The sequence below is a fragment of the Cimex lectularius genome, unplaced genomic scaffold, assembly GCF_000648675.2.
Source record: "Cimex lectularius strain Harlan isolate CLEC.00 unplaced genomic scaffold, Clec_2.1 scaffold154, whole genome shotgun sequence".
Lineage (NCBI taxonomy): Eukaryota > Metazoa > Arthropoda > Insecta > Hemiptera > Cimicidae > Cimex > Cimex lectularius.
In genome coordinates this window covers 864,188-877,669 of record NW_019392807.1, presented here as the reverse complement: position 1 = coordinate 877,669, position 13,482 = coordinate 864,188, and the positions used below count along the sequence as shown (strand labels likewise).

Below are 13,482 nucleotides of genomic sequence, written 5' to 3'. Positions count from 1 at the left end.
ACTTCAGGTCTTGGTTCAGGGTTGGAGAGTTACCGCAGAAAATGTCGAGGAGTTTTTATCTGCCATTATTAAACAGCTAGAATTGTTAGAGGACACCATCGCTGATGTGTCTGCTTTAGTCCATGATGAAATTGAGTCATTAAGACAAAAACAGGTTTGTAATTGCATACTCTGTCAGTGTCGTATATATCAGATATTTTCTTTTGAATACAGGCTGAGTCGGAAAGGCTGGTTGGAGGACTATTTGAAGAAGTCAATGACAAACAGCCTGGTCTACCACCGGGTATTTCCATGGTCAGCCCTGACTCTGGATTCATCAATTTACTCAGATATGGGATGCTTGCTTTACGATTATTGCCTTCAAGCAATTTATCGAGTAATGAATATAGAAATTTTTGTAATAAAAATAGTTTTCATCTTACCAACTGAAGGAATTGTAACCATTTTTTTAGATCTTATAGTAGTTACCGATGGAATGATAACCCTTCCAGACATTCATGTACTCGATTCAGTTTTGACTCAACTTAGAAGCAATGCAGTAGCTGTCTCATTTTTGCATGTCGGCAGCCAATTCCACCCACATTCGAGTCATGGTTTAGTACCTTATTCAGAACTGATGCAATTCATTGCTTCAGCTACGCTTGGCGCTTATATCCCTTCACCGTATTTATACGTTGGTTTCAGACTGTTTATAACTAATTTGTTCCCTCAATATTAATGGGAAAATTTATTTTTAGAGTCAAGATAAGAGCATTGACATTTATCAGGAAGCGTTCATTACCTGGAGCTTTAGGAGAAAAGCAGTTCAAGAGTTTTCAACACCCACACCTCGGCATGGGGATTGGAATATAAGGTTAAAAAAACAGACAGTTTTAATAAATAGGATAATATAAAAAAAAAGCAATATATTCATCTTAAACATTCTTGTTTCAGTAATCAAGGATTTTATGGCAACCGAGAACCACAACTCCTAGTAAAGAAACAGTCTGAAGATCATCTTAATGCCAGTTTGACTAGCATACTTTGCTGTCGACTCCATGAAGGGTACATGATAAAGGTAATAGAAATCATATTAAGTTGCTCTGTAGTGCGGAAAATAAGAAAGACTTACAAACAAATAAATCAGTAATGATTCTCACACATCCATTAAAAACAATACGTAACATTAATTGAAACTGAACTGGTGAAAACAATAAATTTTACAACTGGATAATTTTCTAATATAGCCTTTAAATACTTCACTTTTTAGTTTTGCTGTAAGTAGTATATTTGAATATTGGATTAAATATAAAGTGGTTTGTATAAGACCCACAGACAAATAAAGTTAATATATAATTAAATGTATAAAACATACCTTTATTGGTAGATTGGAACTTAGATCGAGGTACACTGGCTTTAAGCTGATCTTTGTAGATGGGTCTAAGACCAACAAAGGTATAGCGTGTGCTGTGTATTGTGAGGATCCAATTCATGGTGCTCCCTCCCCACTGCACCATAATGTTTACAAAGCATAATTGTATACAATTTGGCACACGCTTGAGGTGATTTGAGGCTTGCTGGCCCTTCTTACCTTGTCTGTAAGAACACTAACCAGCGGCTATAGATTAATTAGTGAAGGCATCTGGAAACATAAGGGAAACAATATAGGACACTCGAAAATTCTACATTTACTGAGTAAGGTTAATAACCAACTACTAAGTGTTAGCGACAAAAAGGTTAAAACACCTTTGGGGAAAAAACACTTTCAGGTAGTTACTCCATGTGATTATAACTATAATGCGGATGATGACCATAATAGCATAGATTGCTTCACCGATGGCTCACTCATTAAGGACAAGGGAAGCGGTGCTGGTATACATATACCCAAATTAGGAATCAGCATCTCCTCCCCTCTTGGTAATAACACCTCAGTCTTTCAGGCTGAGGTCCGGGCCATCAATGTTTGCTGCAGAACACTCATGGATAATAATACTAAGGGAAAAGATATTANCCTCAGTACAGTTACTGTTGTTCATGACAGGTACTCCATACCTTCTTGTTGTGCTCTTATTGGAGAGATACCATGAACTAGTGCGTCTCAGGAAAATGGTGGTTGTTGTCTGGATACCCGGACACATAGGTCTGCAGGGTAACAAAAAGCCATAAAGCAGTTAAGGCCGGGAAGTCCCAGCCCTTGACCTTAAAAATGGAACACACAAAATATGATTGGTGGGCCAGATCAGCAGAGAAGCTCTCACGTATCAAAAGCACTGTCAATAGGTGGCCCTCGGAGGACCTGACTTGTAGAAGAAGAGTCATCCACACCTGATTGAGAATAGGCCATGCACCTACTTTTGGGCCGATGCCTACAGAAAATAGATGCTAATGTGTCCACTTAATTGAAGTGATTCCTTGGCTCCGTATAGAGAGCGTGTAGGATACCACCCAATATGAGAATCGTGCTTAGCACTGCGACGAGTATTTGTGTTTTCTGGTCTGATTCTTAAAGGAAACAGGGTTGGTTTTTGTATATAGTCTGTTAGTTTTGTGATCCTAACATGCATTGAGAGTGAATGTTTGCATTCGCGTGAATGTGTAGGGTGAGAGGGCCAATGACGGAATATAACCCACCGACCCACAGTTAGGTTAGTTATGTAATAGGTATAAAGGGTGATGGAGGAATATTGAGTACTCCACCACCCTGAGTGAACGGAATGTAAATAAGAAAGAATATAAATTATTGTAAATTACAATTCCAGTAGACCGTGCAAAATTATAGGCTCAACTCTGTACACATGTGAACGTATGTGCGTACAGATGTAGTGTTCAGATTTGAGCTTCTATAAATCAGTAATCAGTAAATATTAAGTATAATAATTTATAATTTTTATTATGTAACATGAATTTTTTTTAGTCTTTTTTANTAATAATTTTAATAAATTACTAATAATATTTATTAAAATATCATCTTTTTTTTAATAAGATGATGATGATGGGTGTAAATTCCCAAACATCCAAAAAATGTAATGTAAAAATAAAGCAGAAAATTTAAAAAAACCTTATTAAAAAGTTTTTTTTTAATTAAAAAAAAAAATTATAAAATAATTTATAACTATTGCAGTGGAAAGTATTTTGTTTATTTAAGTTTTGAGTAAGCCAATATTATTATTTTAACACTTTCCTGCTGAATTCCTTTAAATTTTGCTGCAATACAAAGTTTAATAGTTTCTACATGCACCTATTTGTTAATATTAATTATGTTTTAGAATGTTCATTTACGAGGGAATGATTTAGAAGTAACGATGATGTTACCATGGTCAAACCATATCTACCTGGAATACATAATTACCTCGGAATGGCCTCCGGTTGCTGCAAAAAATTTGGTTCATTATGTTCTCTCCATAAAAGGTTTGTGGAACAAAAGCTATCAAAGAATTGGAACATTTTTATAAAATAATAAGAAATTATATGTCTTGCATTATTATTATTTTTTTTTTTTTTTCAGCACCTTATGAATTTTTGCATGATATCACATGCTTAATGAAAAAACCATTCCAGTCTCCTTATAGACAAGCGGTTGTGTCAAGGTTTTGGTGTACATTGAAGACATTGTCACATACTGACATTTTGTTATCGCATTTGGATTCCTTTTCTGAAAATACAATGGCCTACACAATACCTGATAGTATAAGGAACGGGATGCCACTTTTTTATCTTCCATCAAGCTCTTCCCCACCAGAGCTGTCTTCCAGGTAGATTTAAAAAACTATCACGTATCCACTTCATGGAAAAACATTGAATCATGGATATGTAACCTAACCCAACCCAAAATAACCAAACCCATGCGAACTCCAGTAACACGAAATCGATGTAAAAATGTCATGTCTAAAAAATTAGTGTATCCAGCCCATAAACATATCCATGATAATAATATATATATGAAGTTTTATGTTATAACAATATAATAAACACATTTTTTCCCTCAGTGGTTCTTCATGTCCACAATTTGCTCAATTTTGGCGGCCAGTAGTTGTACTAGAGCCAAGTGTATGGCAAAAGTGGCTGCACACTCATAGATTAGGACTTATACTCCAACCAGACAGACCTTTGCCAAATTCGCTGCACACTGTGGCTAACAATCCAAGAGTTCACGTTCTGCAATGTCGACAAGCTGAAGCTGCGCTTTATTGTTCTTTAAAAAAATTAACAACTTTTGTTTTGATCGAAAATCATTCTTACATAAAAATTATGCCAACGTAAGCATTTGTATTGATTCATGACAATGTGAAGTTGTAATTATATTTTATTATCTTATATTTCCAGTGATAATGAAAAGGGACCAAACTGGTTTTATATTGTAAGGGTAACGTCAAAACCTCCTTGTGCTGTGATACATATTGCTTTCTTAGGCGGCACCCCAGGAAATTTGAGGCATCAGGTTTGTACAAATTTGTCAATCAAGTAGAAAAACACATCTTACCTGTCGATATTCACTAATGGAAATATTTTTCATGTGTCCTCAGGTTGTGGAAACGATAAAAGAAGAAATCAGCAATTTAAAAATTCCACAAAGAGCTGACATGAGAAAGTATGATCCTATAGACACACAATTACGTTCTGAAGTCGAATGCTGCACTGTCATACAAAAACCTTTAGAAAAAATACTTATTAGGTAATTTCACTTCTTCTAAGATAATGATATAAGTATTTATAACACAATATAGATAATAACATAATTAATTTAATAATTAAAATCAATGTAGATTATTATTCGCTTGATATTTTTGCTTTGACACATATGAGCAATAACATGGCTTATCACAGCTTAATACTTCATACTGACAATTGCTTAGTTATACAACTGAACTCTTAACACGTTGACTGCGTCCTATGCTTGGCCATTTTGGCGCCCGTGATCGAACCCCATTTATCAAGTAAAATTCCACATAACTCTGGTACTTAAAAATTATGTAAATGTGTAGAGATTAGTGACCGTTAATCGATAGTTATTCAGATATCGTGAGATGCGGTCGGGTGTGATGTAGGTTTCAGAAAAACATTTTCTTTATCGTGCCAACGTTTCGATCTTTTATTGAGATCATCTTCAGGGCTCAAAGTGTTTTTCTTCTGTGTAATTGTGCCATCCTTGCGTGTCGTGTTGAGAGTGCCAATGTTTTTCTGAAACCTACATCACACCCGACCGCATCTCACGATATCTGAATAATTATGTAAATTATTACGTTTATCTAAGCGATATAAATTATATGGCACAACATCTGTGTCCCTTGCAGTGTTAGGTAAATGAAGTAGGAAACTGGTGTTTGTTCAATTTGGGTGTGTTTGGGATAAAAGTCATTTGTAATTTGTACAATAATTTTTACTTTATTTTAAGTAATTGTACAAAATGGATAAATAATTAATTAAAATAACAAAACCCATATGCAGAAAAACAAATTATGTGGTTTTCACAGAATAAATTTTAAATCCTAATGGATTTTTTTTTTTTTTTTTTTTTTTTTTTTGACAGCTATTGATATACGGATAGTGATATTTTTGCCCTTTCTGAGGCGGCCCTAGGAATTTTAGAATGGAATTGTGTAGTGAGTGATCTGGAGATTGAGTTTGAAAAGTATAACTGGGAGGACGCAGACGATTACACTGCACCCAGGACATTTGGCATTACGCACGAGTTAATAGAATGTTAGTTACTTTGTAAAGAATTTCATTAAATAGGGGGCACATTTACTAAATTATCAATTGCTGTAGATGAATATGCTATTTAAAGGATGTAAAATAACATTAAAAAAAGTAAACAATTTCCATTGTAGAAGACTTTTGTGATAAATGAGGTTTCCATGTTAGCAATTTAGTGTTGGGTAATTAACTATAAAAATGTGACACAGAATACATTCCAAGAATTTATATTAGCTTTATGATTTTGTGATGAATTCCTTGCTGAACTGAAGGCACTAGGTCACTTGTTTGGTCTGTCTTTACCCTCGGATTTTCTGAACTATTCAAACATGTTTCAGCATTGCACCATCTTCAGTGATGAACTGATTTTATGTTTAATATTTAAATTCAAAACTTCAGCACTGTGATTGGCTCTAATTTTAATATATGATTTTTTAACAGTTTAGGCATATTTATAAAAGGATGCGTTGCATATTTTCATTTTTAGATATGAGAGAATGCCTTGCGAGTTTGGGACGGTTGTTTTTCCAGATGGCACACAGCCAATCAGTGCTGCAAAACCTCTCAGACCATCTAGCACTTTGATAACAACACTCTCAAGATATTTGCATCACAAAAGATCAATTTGGGACGCGCACACACCTTCAGCATCCCACAATAACATGCTTCCAACAATGTTAACTACCTTAACTAGGTAAAGTTGTATTTTGTTTGGGTAGATAATAATAAAAATGTTTGTTATATGAGCCGCACTTAATTTAAAATTTCAATTTTTAGAATGCGTTTGCAAGAGGGTTTTAGATTCGCCCACTGCTCGGCAGGAATAATTAACATGGTCCTAGAAGTTCAAATGAAAGTAAGTCTTTCAGTAAAAAAATATTTTGTTGAAACTAATGTAGTGAATTATTTTTTTTTACTTAAATTTTATATTTAATTATTAAATAACATATATCATTTAAACCCAATATTTTATATAGTCTTTATTTTTAGTGTTTTGATGATGATACTCCTAACACCAATACTGGGCAAATTCAGCCTTGTATAATTCAATATGTACTTTTTCCACCTCATTTAACAAGTTCCAGCATGAAAGGAAGGTAAGAATGCTTCCTAGATTTTTATAACTTACTTAACAAGTTGATCATTTCACTTAATCTCATTCCTTGTTGTTTTGAACCCAAAATAAAAATAAAATCCAATCTATTTATGAAATGACAGAATTGTTTTAATTAATAGAAACTCTGAAGTAGTGCATGTTTAAAATATAATATACCTGTGTATAATACTTTTAGAATCAATAAGAACAATGAAGAAGCGACAAGTGGTTTATTAATTTTTGATCAGATCTTTCAAGAAACAAGTAGGGACAAGTTTGGCTCATCCAGGTTAATTAAAATTAATAGATATTATCTTTATATTCCTGCTTATATTAGAATAAATGTTTGTTTAAATATTATACTTATTATTAAAATTTAAAACATTTACGTTCCTTTGTTACGTAATATGCATCACATTGTTACTTTTTATAACTCATAGTTAGCGTTTTTCTTTTTTTAGTAACTCTGGTGATGAAGGAGGTGATGAATTAGAGAATGAACAAAGAACCGAATTAATAACGGAATGCTGGATCGAGCCTCAGCATGGAATTGTCACTGGCAGCCCTTCCAATCGGACTTACATGGAAAATCTGCATTATCATCAAATCGCTGATATGGTAAGTTTAGACGATAGTTTTACAACTGTGTTCCTGTGTATTTGAATTTAAATGCAGTCACTATGTCCAAACTACATACTTAGTACGTCTTGACATGCATAATTTGTGAGCGAACGACATAACAAAGTGGGTTAGAATACTTTTTAAGCAAGAAACATAGTTGATATTTGTTTTTTGCACCCTTAAAAAAAATTGATGGAAAAAAGTTTCCTCAAATTTTTTGCCTTCCCCCCTTAGATTTTTACAAAATTCACAAAAATGGTGATAACATTAGAACGACTCCACTGTCCTAAAGGAAACTTTACAGGAATTTGAAACCCAATAAACAACGCATAATGGCTCAAGCTTGGATTTTGTAAACAAATCAGAACCAGAGATCAAAAATAAAACATTTTAGGAGTTTTTGTTAATTTCATCCTTATGTTCTTACTTATAATGACACAAAACATAAATTTTTTTGATACGGGCTGAAAGAAGAGAGATTAAGCTTTACAACAGTTGTAATAATGTTGAATTTGGATAATATTCAGGGTAGTTTGGCATTTTTTAAATGTAAACCAGACCGCTGAGAAAAGAAAATTGCACCTGGCTCAAAAATGTCTTTTTTTCCTATAAAAATTATGCCTTATTTAAGAGCTTTAATAGGCTTAAAACAATTTTGATTTTTTTTTTTTTTCAAAAACAAATTTTTTGGACTACTTTATATAGCTAGCTAGATTTAGATAGCTTTTTCGTTTAAAATAAATAAATAAACTGATGTATAATAATAACCTTGAAATACACCTACAAAGACAGAATTTTGGCTCTGTTAATAAATAAGAACTGGAGATATAAAATAAAACTTTTTTTTCATGCTAATTTTTCACACTTATATGAATACAAAATCTAAATATTGTTAACATAGCCAATAAAGAAGAGACATTCCACTATCTAACAGTTGTAATAATATTTAATTCGGATAGAGTCCTGAGAAGTCATGAATTTTTAAATCTGGAATTTCCTCTTATTACCATTTATCCTATCAACCCTGGCGTTCCTCAAGGAAGTATAATGACACTACTGTACCTTCTAAACTGTTTACTTTCTCCTTCGTCATAATATCATAACCACTTATTTCCTCTCTCTCTTAACCTACTAATCCTGTCATCCCATCTCACTCTCTCCTGCATCTCCCGGCCTAGAACTTCATGCTTGGAGAATCAAGGTCAATGAAAACATATCCATCTTAAATAAAATGAAACCCTTCTTCAACAATATTACTATATTTATATCTACTAGATCTGTATTTAGACGGTTAAGCTTGAACTTGACTAGACCGAACTAGACCGTTGCTTGACTAAAAAAGATTATATTGCACTACTTGCACATGGACATATAGACTAGAACTCTACAGGAGAGTAAAGAACTCCAACCTTAAAAAAAATAAAAAATTTTAAAAAAATTAAAAAATGAAAAGAACCAATCTGCAGATGTACAAATTTGATCTTTATATTGAAATATGATACAATACATGATTATTTTGAGACAGAGTGACATAGCAAAGTAATGTGTAGAGACATAGCAAAGTAAGTTAAATTATTTTTTGTAAGAATCAAAGTTGATATTTGTGTTCTGTCCCCCAAAACACCCTGAATATAAATGTTTAGTAAAATTAATAATATTTTTCCTATACTTTTTGCCTTCTATTTTGAAAATCACAAAAACATAGATTATTACTTTAAAATGGTTCCACTGATCTGTAAGAAACTTAACAGAGGTTTAGAAGTCCTTAAACCTCATGTAATGGCACAAATGTTGCCTTCATAAATAAATTAGAAGCAGAGAAATAAAATAAAACATTTGAGTAGTCATATTTTATTTCTTTTTTCAGTGATAGAAATATTGACGACTTTTTCACTCACGTAACACTATATGGTCTTGAAGAAGAAAGCAAATTCAATTGTTTCTGCCAAGCTTTGGACCTATTTTAAGGTCATCATTGTTTTCCCCTGATGATGACCTTAAAATAGGCCAAAAGCTTGGCGGTAACAACTGAATTTGCTTTCTTCTTCAAGAACCATATCTTGATTCAGAGTGTTCGTGTGTTTTATTTTGTTCAAATTTTTCTCTCATATTGTTGCAAAATCTAAATATTGATTATTTGGAGATCTTGAGATGCGGTATGGTTTAGAAAAAATTTTTATCGTGCCAATGTTTCGATCTTTATTGAGATCATCTTCAGGGCTCAAAGTGTTTGTTTTCTGAGTAGATGTGTCATTATTGTGTGTCGTGTTGAGAGTGCCCTAAAATATTGTAAAATTTAAATATTGTCGATCACAACCTTAAAGACGAGACATTCCACTTTCAAACGGTTATAATAACATTGAATTTGGATAAAGTTCTGTGAAGCTACGAATTTTTATGTCAGAAACATCAGACATTGAAGAAGAAAAAAATTGTCCTCGACCAATCTAGCCCAGAAAATCTATTTTTTATTGATATAAAAATTTGTTTTTAAGGGTGTTTAAAACGAATATGATTTTTTTTAAACAAATTTTTTGTCCTTGTTTAAAGAAAGCATCTCCGCTTTTGTAACTTTATATATAGCTAATGTTATTTAATTTTTTTTTTTAATTTATTTGTTTATTCTGCATATAAGACAGCCTGTCCTTTACAGGGGAGTGAGTCCAGGCTTATGTATATTATATGTGTGCAATATTATGTAAGAAGCAAAAAATTACAAAACAATGAAAAAGGATTTAAAAAAAGAACAATCCAAATATAACAAGAAAGCAATGAATAATGTAAATAAATTTAACATTACAGTAAACTAAAAGTAAAAGAACTGTTAGATTTCTTCTCTGAAATAATAAACTGCCTTAGTTTTAGTGAACTAGATAAAAGCATGAATAAATTATTATCTTCTTTACTTTGAGGGGACAATATTTTAAACAAAGGAATATTTAGCAGGATGTATTTGCACCTGATTTTTTTATATGTTGGGTAAATTAAAATAAAACATCCAAGAGACTCCAATTCTCCCAACTCACATGTTTGGAAAGGGAATTTGAGAGTAAATAGGCAGCATAGTGTATTCTTTATAAACATATATCTTGTTTATACAAGCCACCCTAAACTGACCAATGCCTCTCAACCTCTCTATATTATTTCTGAAATGCAAATAGGGCTCCCCCGAACCCAGACTGCTCCATGTTCTGAATTGAGAGTTATAATTGGAATTGAGTGCTATATGGATGGATGTCCCATGTCCAAAGAAGGTTATGATATTTGGACACGGATGACTTGAATGCGGACTTTTCATTGTTCAAATTCATCTGTTCACCAATAGCAGCTAATCTGGTTGAGGAAGAATGCCCAGTTGTAGAGGTTAGAATGATTATGGAGTGGTGGGATGACAGCGATCAATCTTTGTAGATATATCCTCTCGATTCAGAAATCAGCATACCTGCGATCTCTAACCAAAATTTTACAGCTCTTTTGAATATTGACAATTAATGCTCCTTAAACCTGTCTCTAGTCTCATGAGGTAATTCAGAGTATAGTACAGCCAGAAAAGTAAATGTTTCACATATTTCGTGAAGATTACATTCAAATTGTATAAATAAGGAACGCCAAATTTCAGATGCATATGCAAGTACAGATTTTAATAGCGCCTCAAATAACCTTATTTTGGTAGTCCAGGATTTGGATTTGAAGACAAAGGATTCATAATCTTATTTAATACAATTCTGTATATTATTTTTTTATTCTAGTTTAACAAAAACATAAATAGACTGAATGCACAACGAATTAATAAGTACTTAAAATACTTTTTTTCTTGGCTCTTAGAGCTCATTGATTAGAACATTCGGGCATGTATGACTTTTGGCTCAATATCACCAAAAATATAAATTTCATTAAGATCGGTGATCCCATGTTTATAGACTTTTTTATCAGTATATATTAAAAGGTGGTCGCTGCTGATCATATTGTCATCATTGGTCTGCCAATGCTGGTTTTTACGGTCAAACTCATTTCAGCATTTCTAGCATACCGGCCAAGATGGTTAAAACATGAAACATGTCTGAAAGTAAAACACCTAGGATTGGTAAGCATTATGACAACAGAAATTACCGAAAGAAGAAAATAACAATAACACCTTAATAAAACTGTAAATTATTATTAAACCAATACATTTTTTGCAAGGTAGCTAGATGATTAATACAAGTTTTTTTTTAATTTATCCATTCTAAGTTTAAATGAGCATTAGGATTTAATACGACCAAATAAATGTTCACTCTAAATAAACAGTAAATGCTATAAATGAAATGGTGATATCACATATTTGACTGATCATCCTGTTGTTTTTGCTGTATCTTTGGGTCAGTTTAATTTTGACATTTCGCTGTCTTCATTGGTAGTCTTTTTTAATTTTCTTGAAAGTCCTTGAATTGTCAAAAAATTTTCCTGCTGTAATCTCTCCTGCTGGTATTCACTGAAGATTAAGGGAAAATGTGTCTTGATGATTAAGAACGATTATAGCAACGTATAAATTGTTTGAATATGCCAATATACTGAGTGTAAAAAGGACAGCAACATGTAAAATTTGATAATTGTTTTAGGAATTTGAGAAGTTGAATTTTGTAATATTTAAAGTGCTTATCATCAATATTTCATTCTTTTATTGGGTTATTTTATAAATCAATTTATTTAAAAATATCAAACTCTGATTTTTCTTGTTTCATTCAATGAAATTTAAAAAAAACAGTATATTTTTTTTAATTAACACCATAAATTCCTAAACAAATGAGATTTTGCATATTTATAATTCCATCTTCCATTAAATTTTACTTTTGAACACGTTTCTATCCTGACTCAGTTGAACGAGTTTTATGTCTTTAAAAAAGTACTGTATTAGGACAGCTAAAAGTTAGTCAACAGCAATTGAGAAATTGTTATCTATATTAAACAGCAATTTTACATGATTGATTTTGAAATACAATCCAATGTGAACCGGTCATCCTTTTTTTATTTCCTTTTTTAAATGGTAAGATAACAGATAAGAAGGAGTGGTTTGTAAATCACGTTACGTAACATTAGGCTAATTTTGACCAATGATTTCTTATTTTTCCTTTATAAAATAGAAAACATTTGATTCCCTTCTGTCCGTGTTGGGGAAACGCCCATTAATTAAATTGAAATCTCAATTGCACTTAATTTAGATTGTTTTTGCATTTTTGATCGTCTACTGGCAATAACTAAAAACATCCAAATGAAATTGTGAAACACAAGAAAACTACATTTAAAAACCACATTCTTAAACTAACACAACAAACAAGAATGAAATGTTATAAAAATTTCTTTATCAAATAGAAATAATTGAATTTTTTTAAATTCTAAGCTCTAATTCTACTTCAAAGTAAGTCATATTTTTCTAATATTTGAAATATGTTTCCCATTTGATTAGCCAGATTGCGTATGTGCCACTTTTTTCCTCCTTGGCATCTTCACACTTTAAATCCAGCCTTTTTAAAATATTGGGCGCAGACTAAATGAAACAAAGCATTCAACGATTTTCTAGGTTGTTATTTGGTCATTATCGATCATCCTAGTCTGCCTATCTTTGCTGTGTTGGTCGACATTTCACCCTCTTCAGTTTCAAAGAGGGCCAGATTGCAATGACTTTTATGCAAATAATCAGATCAGTGGGAAAATGGCCACCCAATTTTTTTAAAGGAACTACACAATTACGCAGTTTAGTACTTATTTTGTGAATCTCGCATTGATTGTAAAATTAACCCAAAGGACTGTAGAAAATGGTCAATTTACTCAACAATAAGACAAAGAATTATAAAACTGCTGTTTAAAAATCTGTTTAAGAAGTTCTTAAACAATAACTTTTTCAATATTAACTTGCCTTTTCGCTATTGTTTGATTGACTTTTTAAATAGATAGCTTATTTTCATTCGATGGGGCACATGTATAAAGGATCATAAAGGAAAGCATTAAATTCTGCTAGGTTATAATGAAATTTTTTATTTGTTTAATTTAATTACAAATTGTGATAAAACATCAATTAATGACGTTAATAAAATATATTCACAGAAAGTTCTTAT

General features: G+C 32.1%; 1 protein-coding gene across 5 annotated transcripts in view; it reads left to right on the top strand.

Annotated features, from left to right (window-relative positions):
• LOC106664692 (KICSTOR complex protein SZT2-like) overlaps positions 1-13,482 on the top strand; it is a 73,161-nt gene that overhangs the window by 10,442 nt on the left and 49,237 nt on the right. For 3 of the 5 annotated variants that reach the window (XM_014390626.2, XM_014390629.2, XM_014390625.2), the window contains exons 6-20: positions 8-154; positions 214-376; positions 453-673; positions 738-853; positions 934-1,057; positions 3,246-3,387; positions 3,485-3,731; positions 3,966-4,235; positions 4,303-4,417; positions 4,503-4,651; positions 6,161-6,367; positions 6,451-6,529; positions 6,664-6,770; positions 6,966-7,058; positions 7,231-7,387. In XM_014390626.2, the coding sequence (XP_014246112.1) occupies positions 8-154; positions 214-376; positions 453-673; positions 738-853; positions 934-1,057; positions 3,246-3,387; positions 3,485-3,731; positions 3,966-4,235; positions 4,303-4,417; positions 4,503-4,651; positions 6,161-6,367; positions 6,451-6,529; positions 6,664-6,770; positions 6,966-7,058; positions 7,231-7,387 (2,337 nt within the window). The remainder of the gene's footprint in view (positions 1-7; positions 155-213; positions 377-452; positions 674-737; positions 854-933; positions 1,058-3,245; positions 3,388-3,484; positions 3,732-3,965; positions 4,236-4,302; positions 4,418-4,502; positions 4,652-6,160; positions 6,368-6,450; positions 6,530-6,663; positions 6,771-6,965; positions 7,059-7,230; positions 7,388-13,482) is intronic. The other 2 variants (XM_014390627.2, XM_014390628.2) reach the window with 2 other exon arrangements.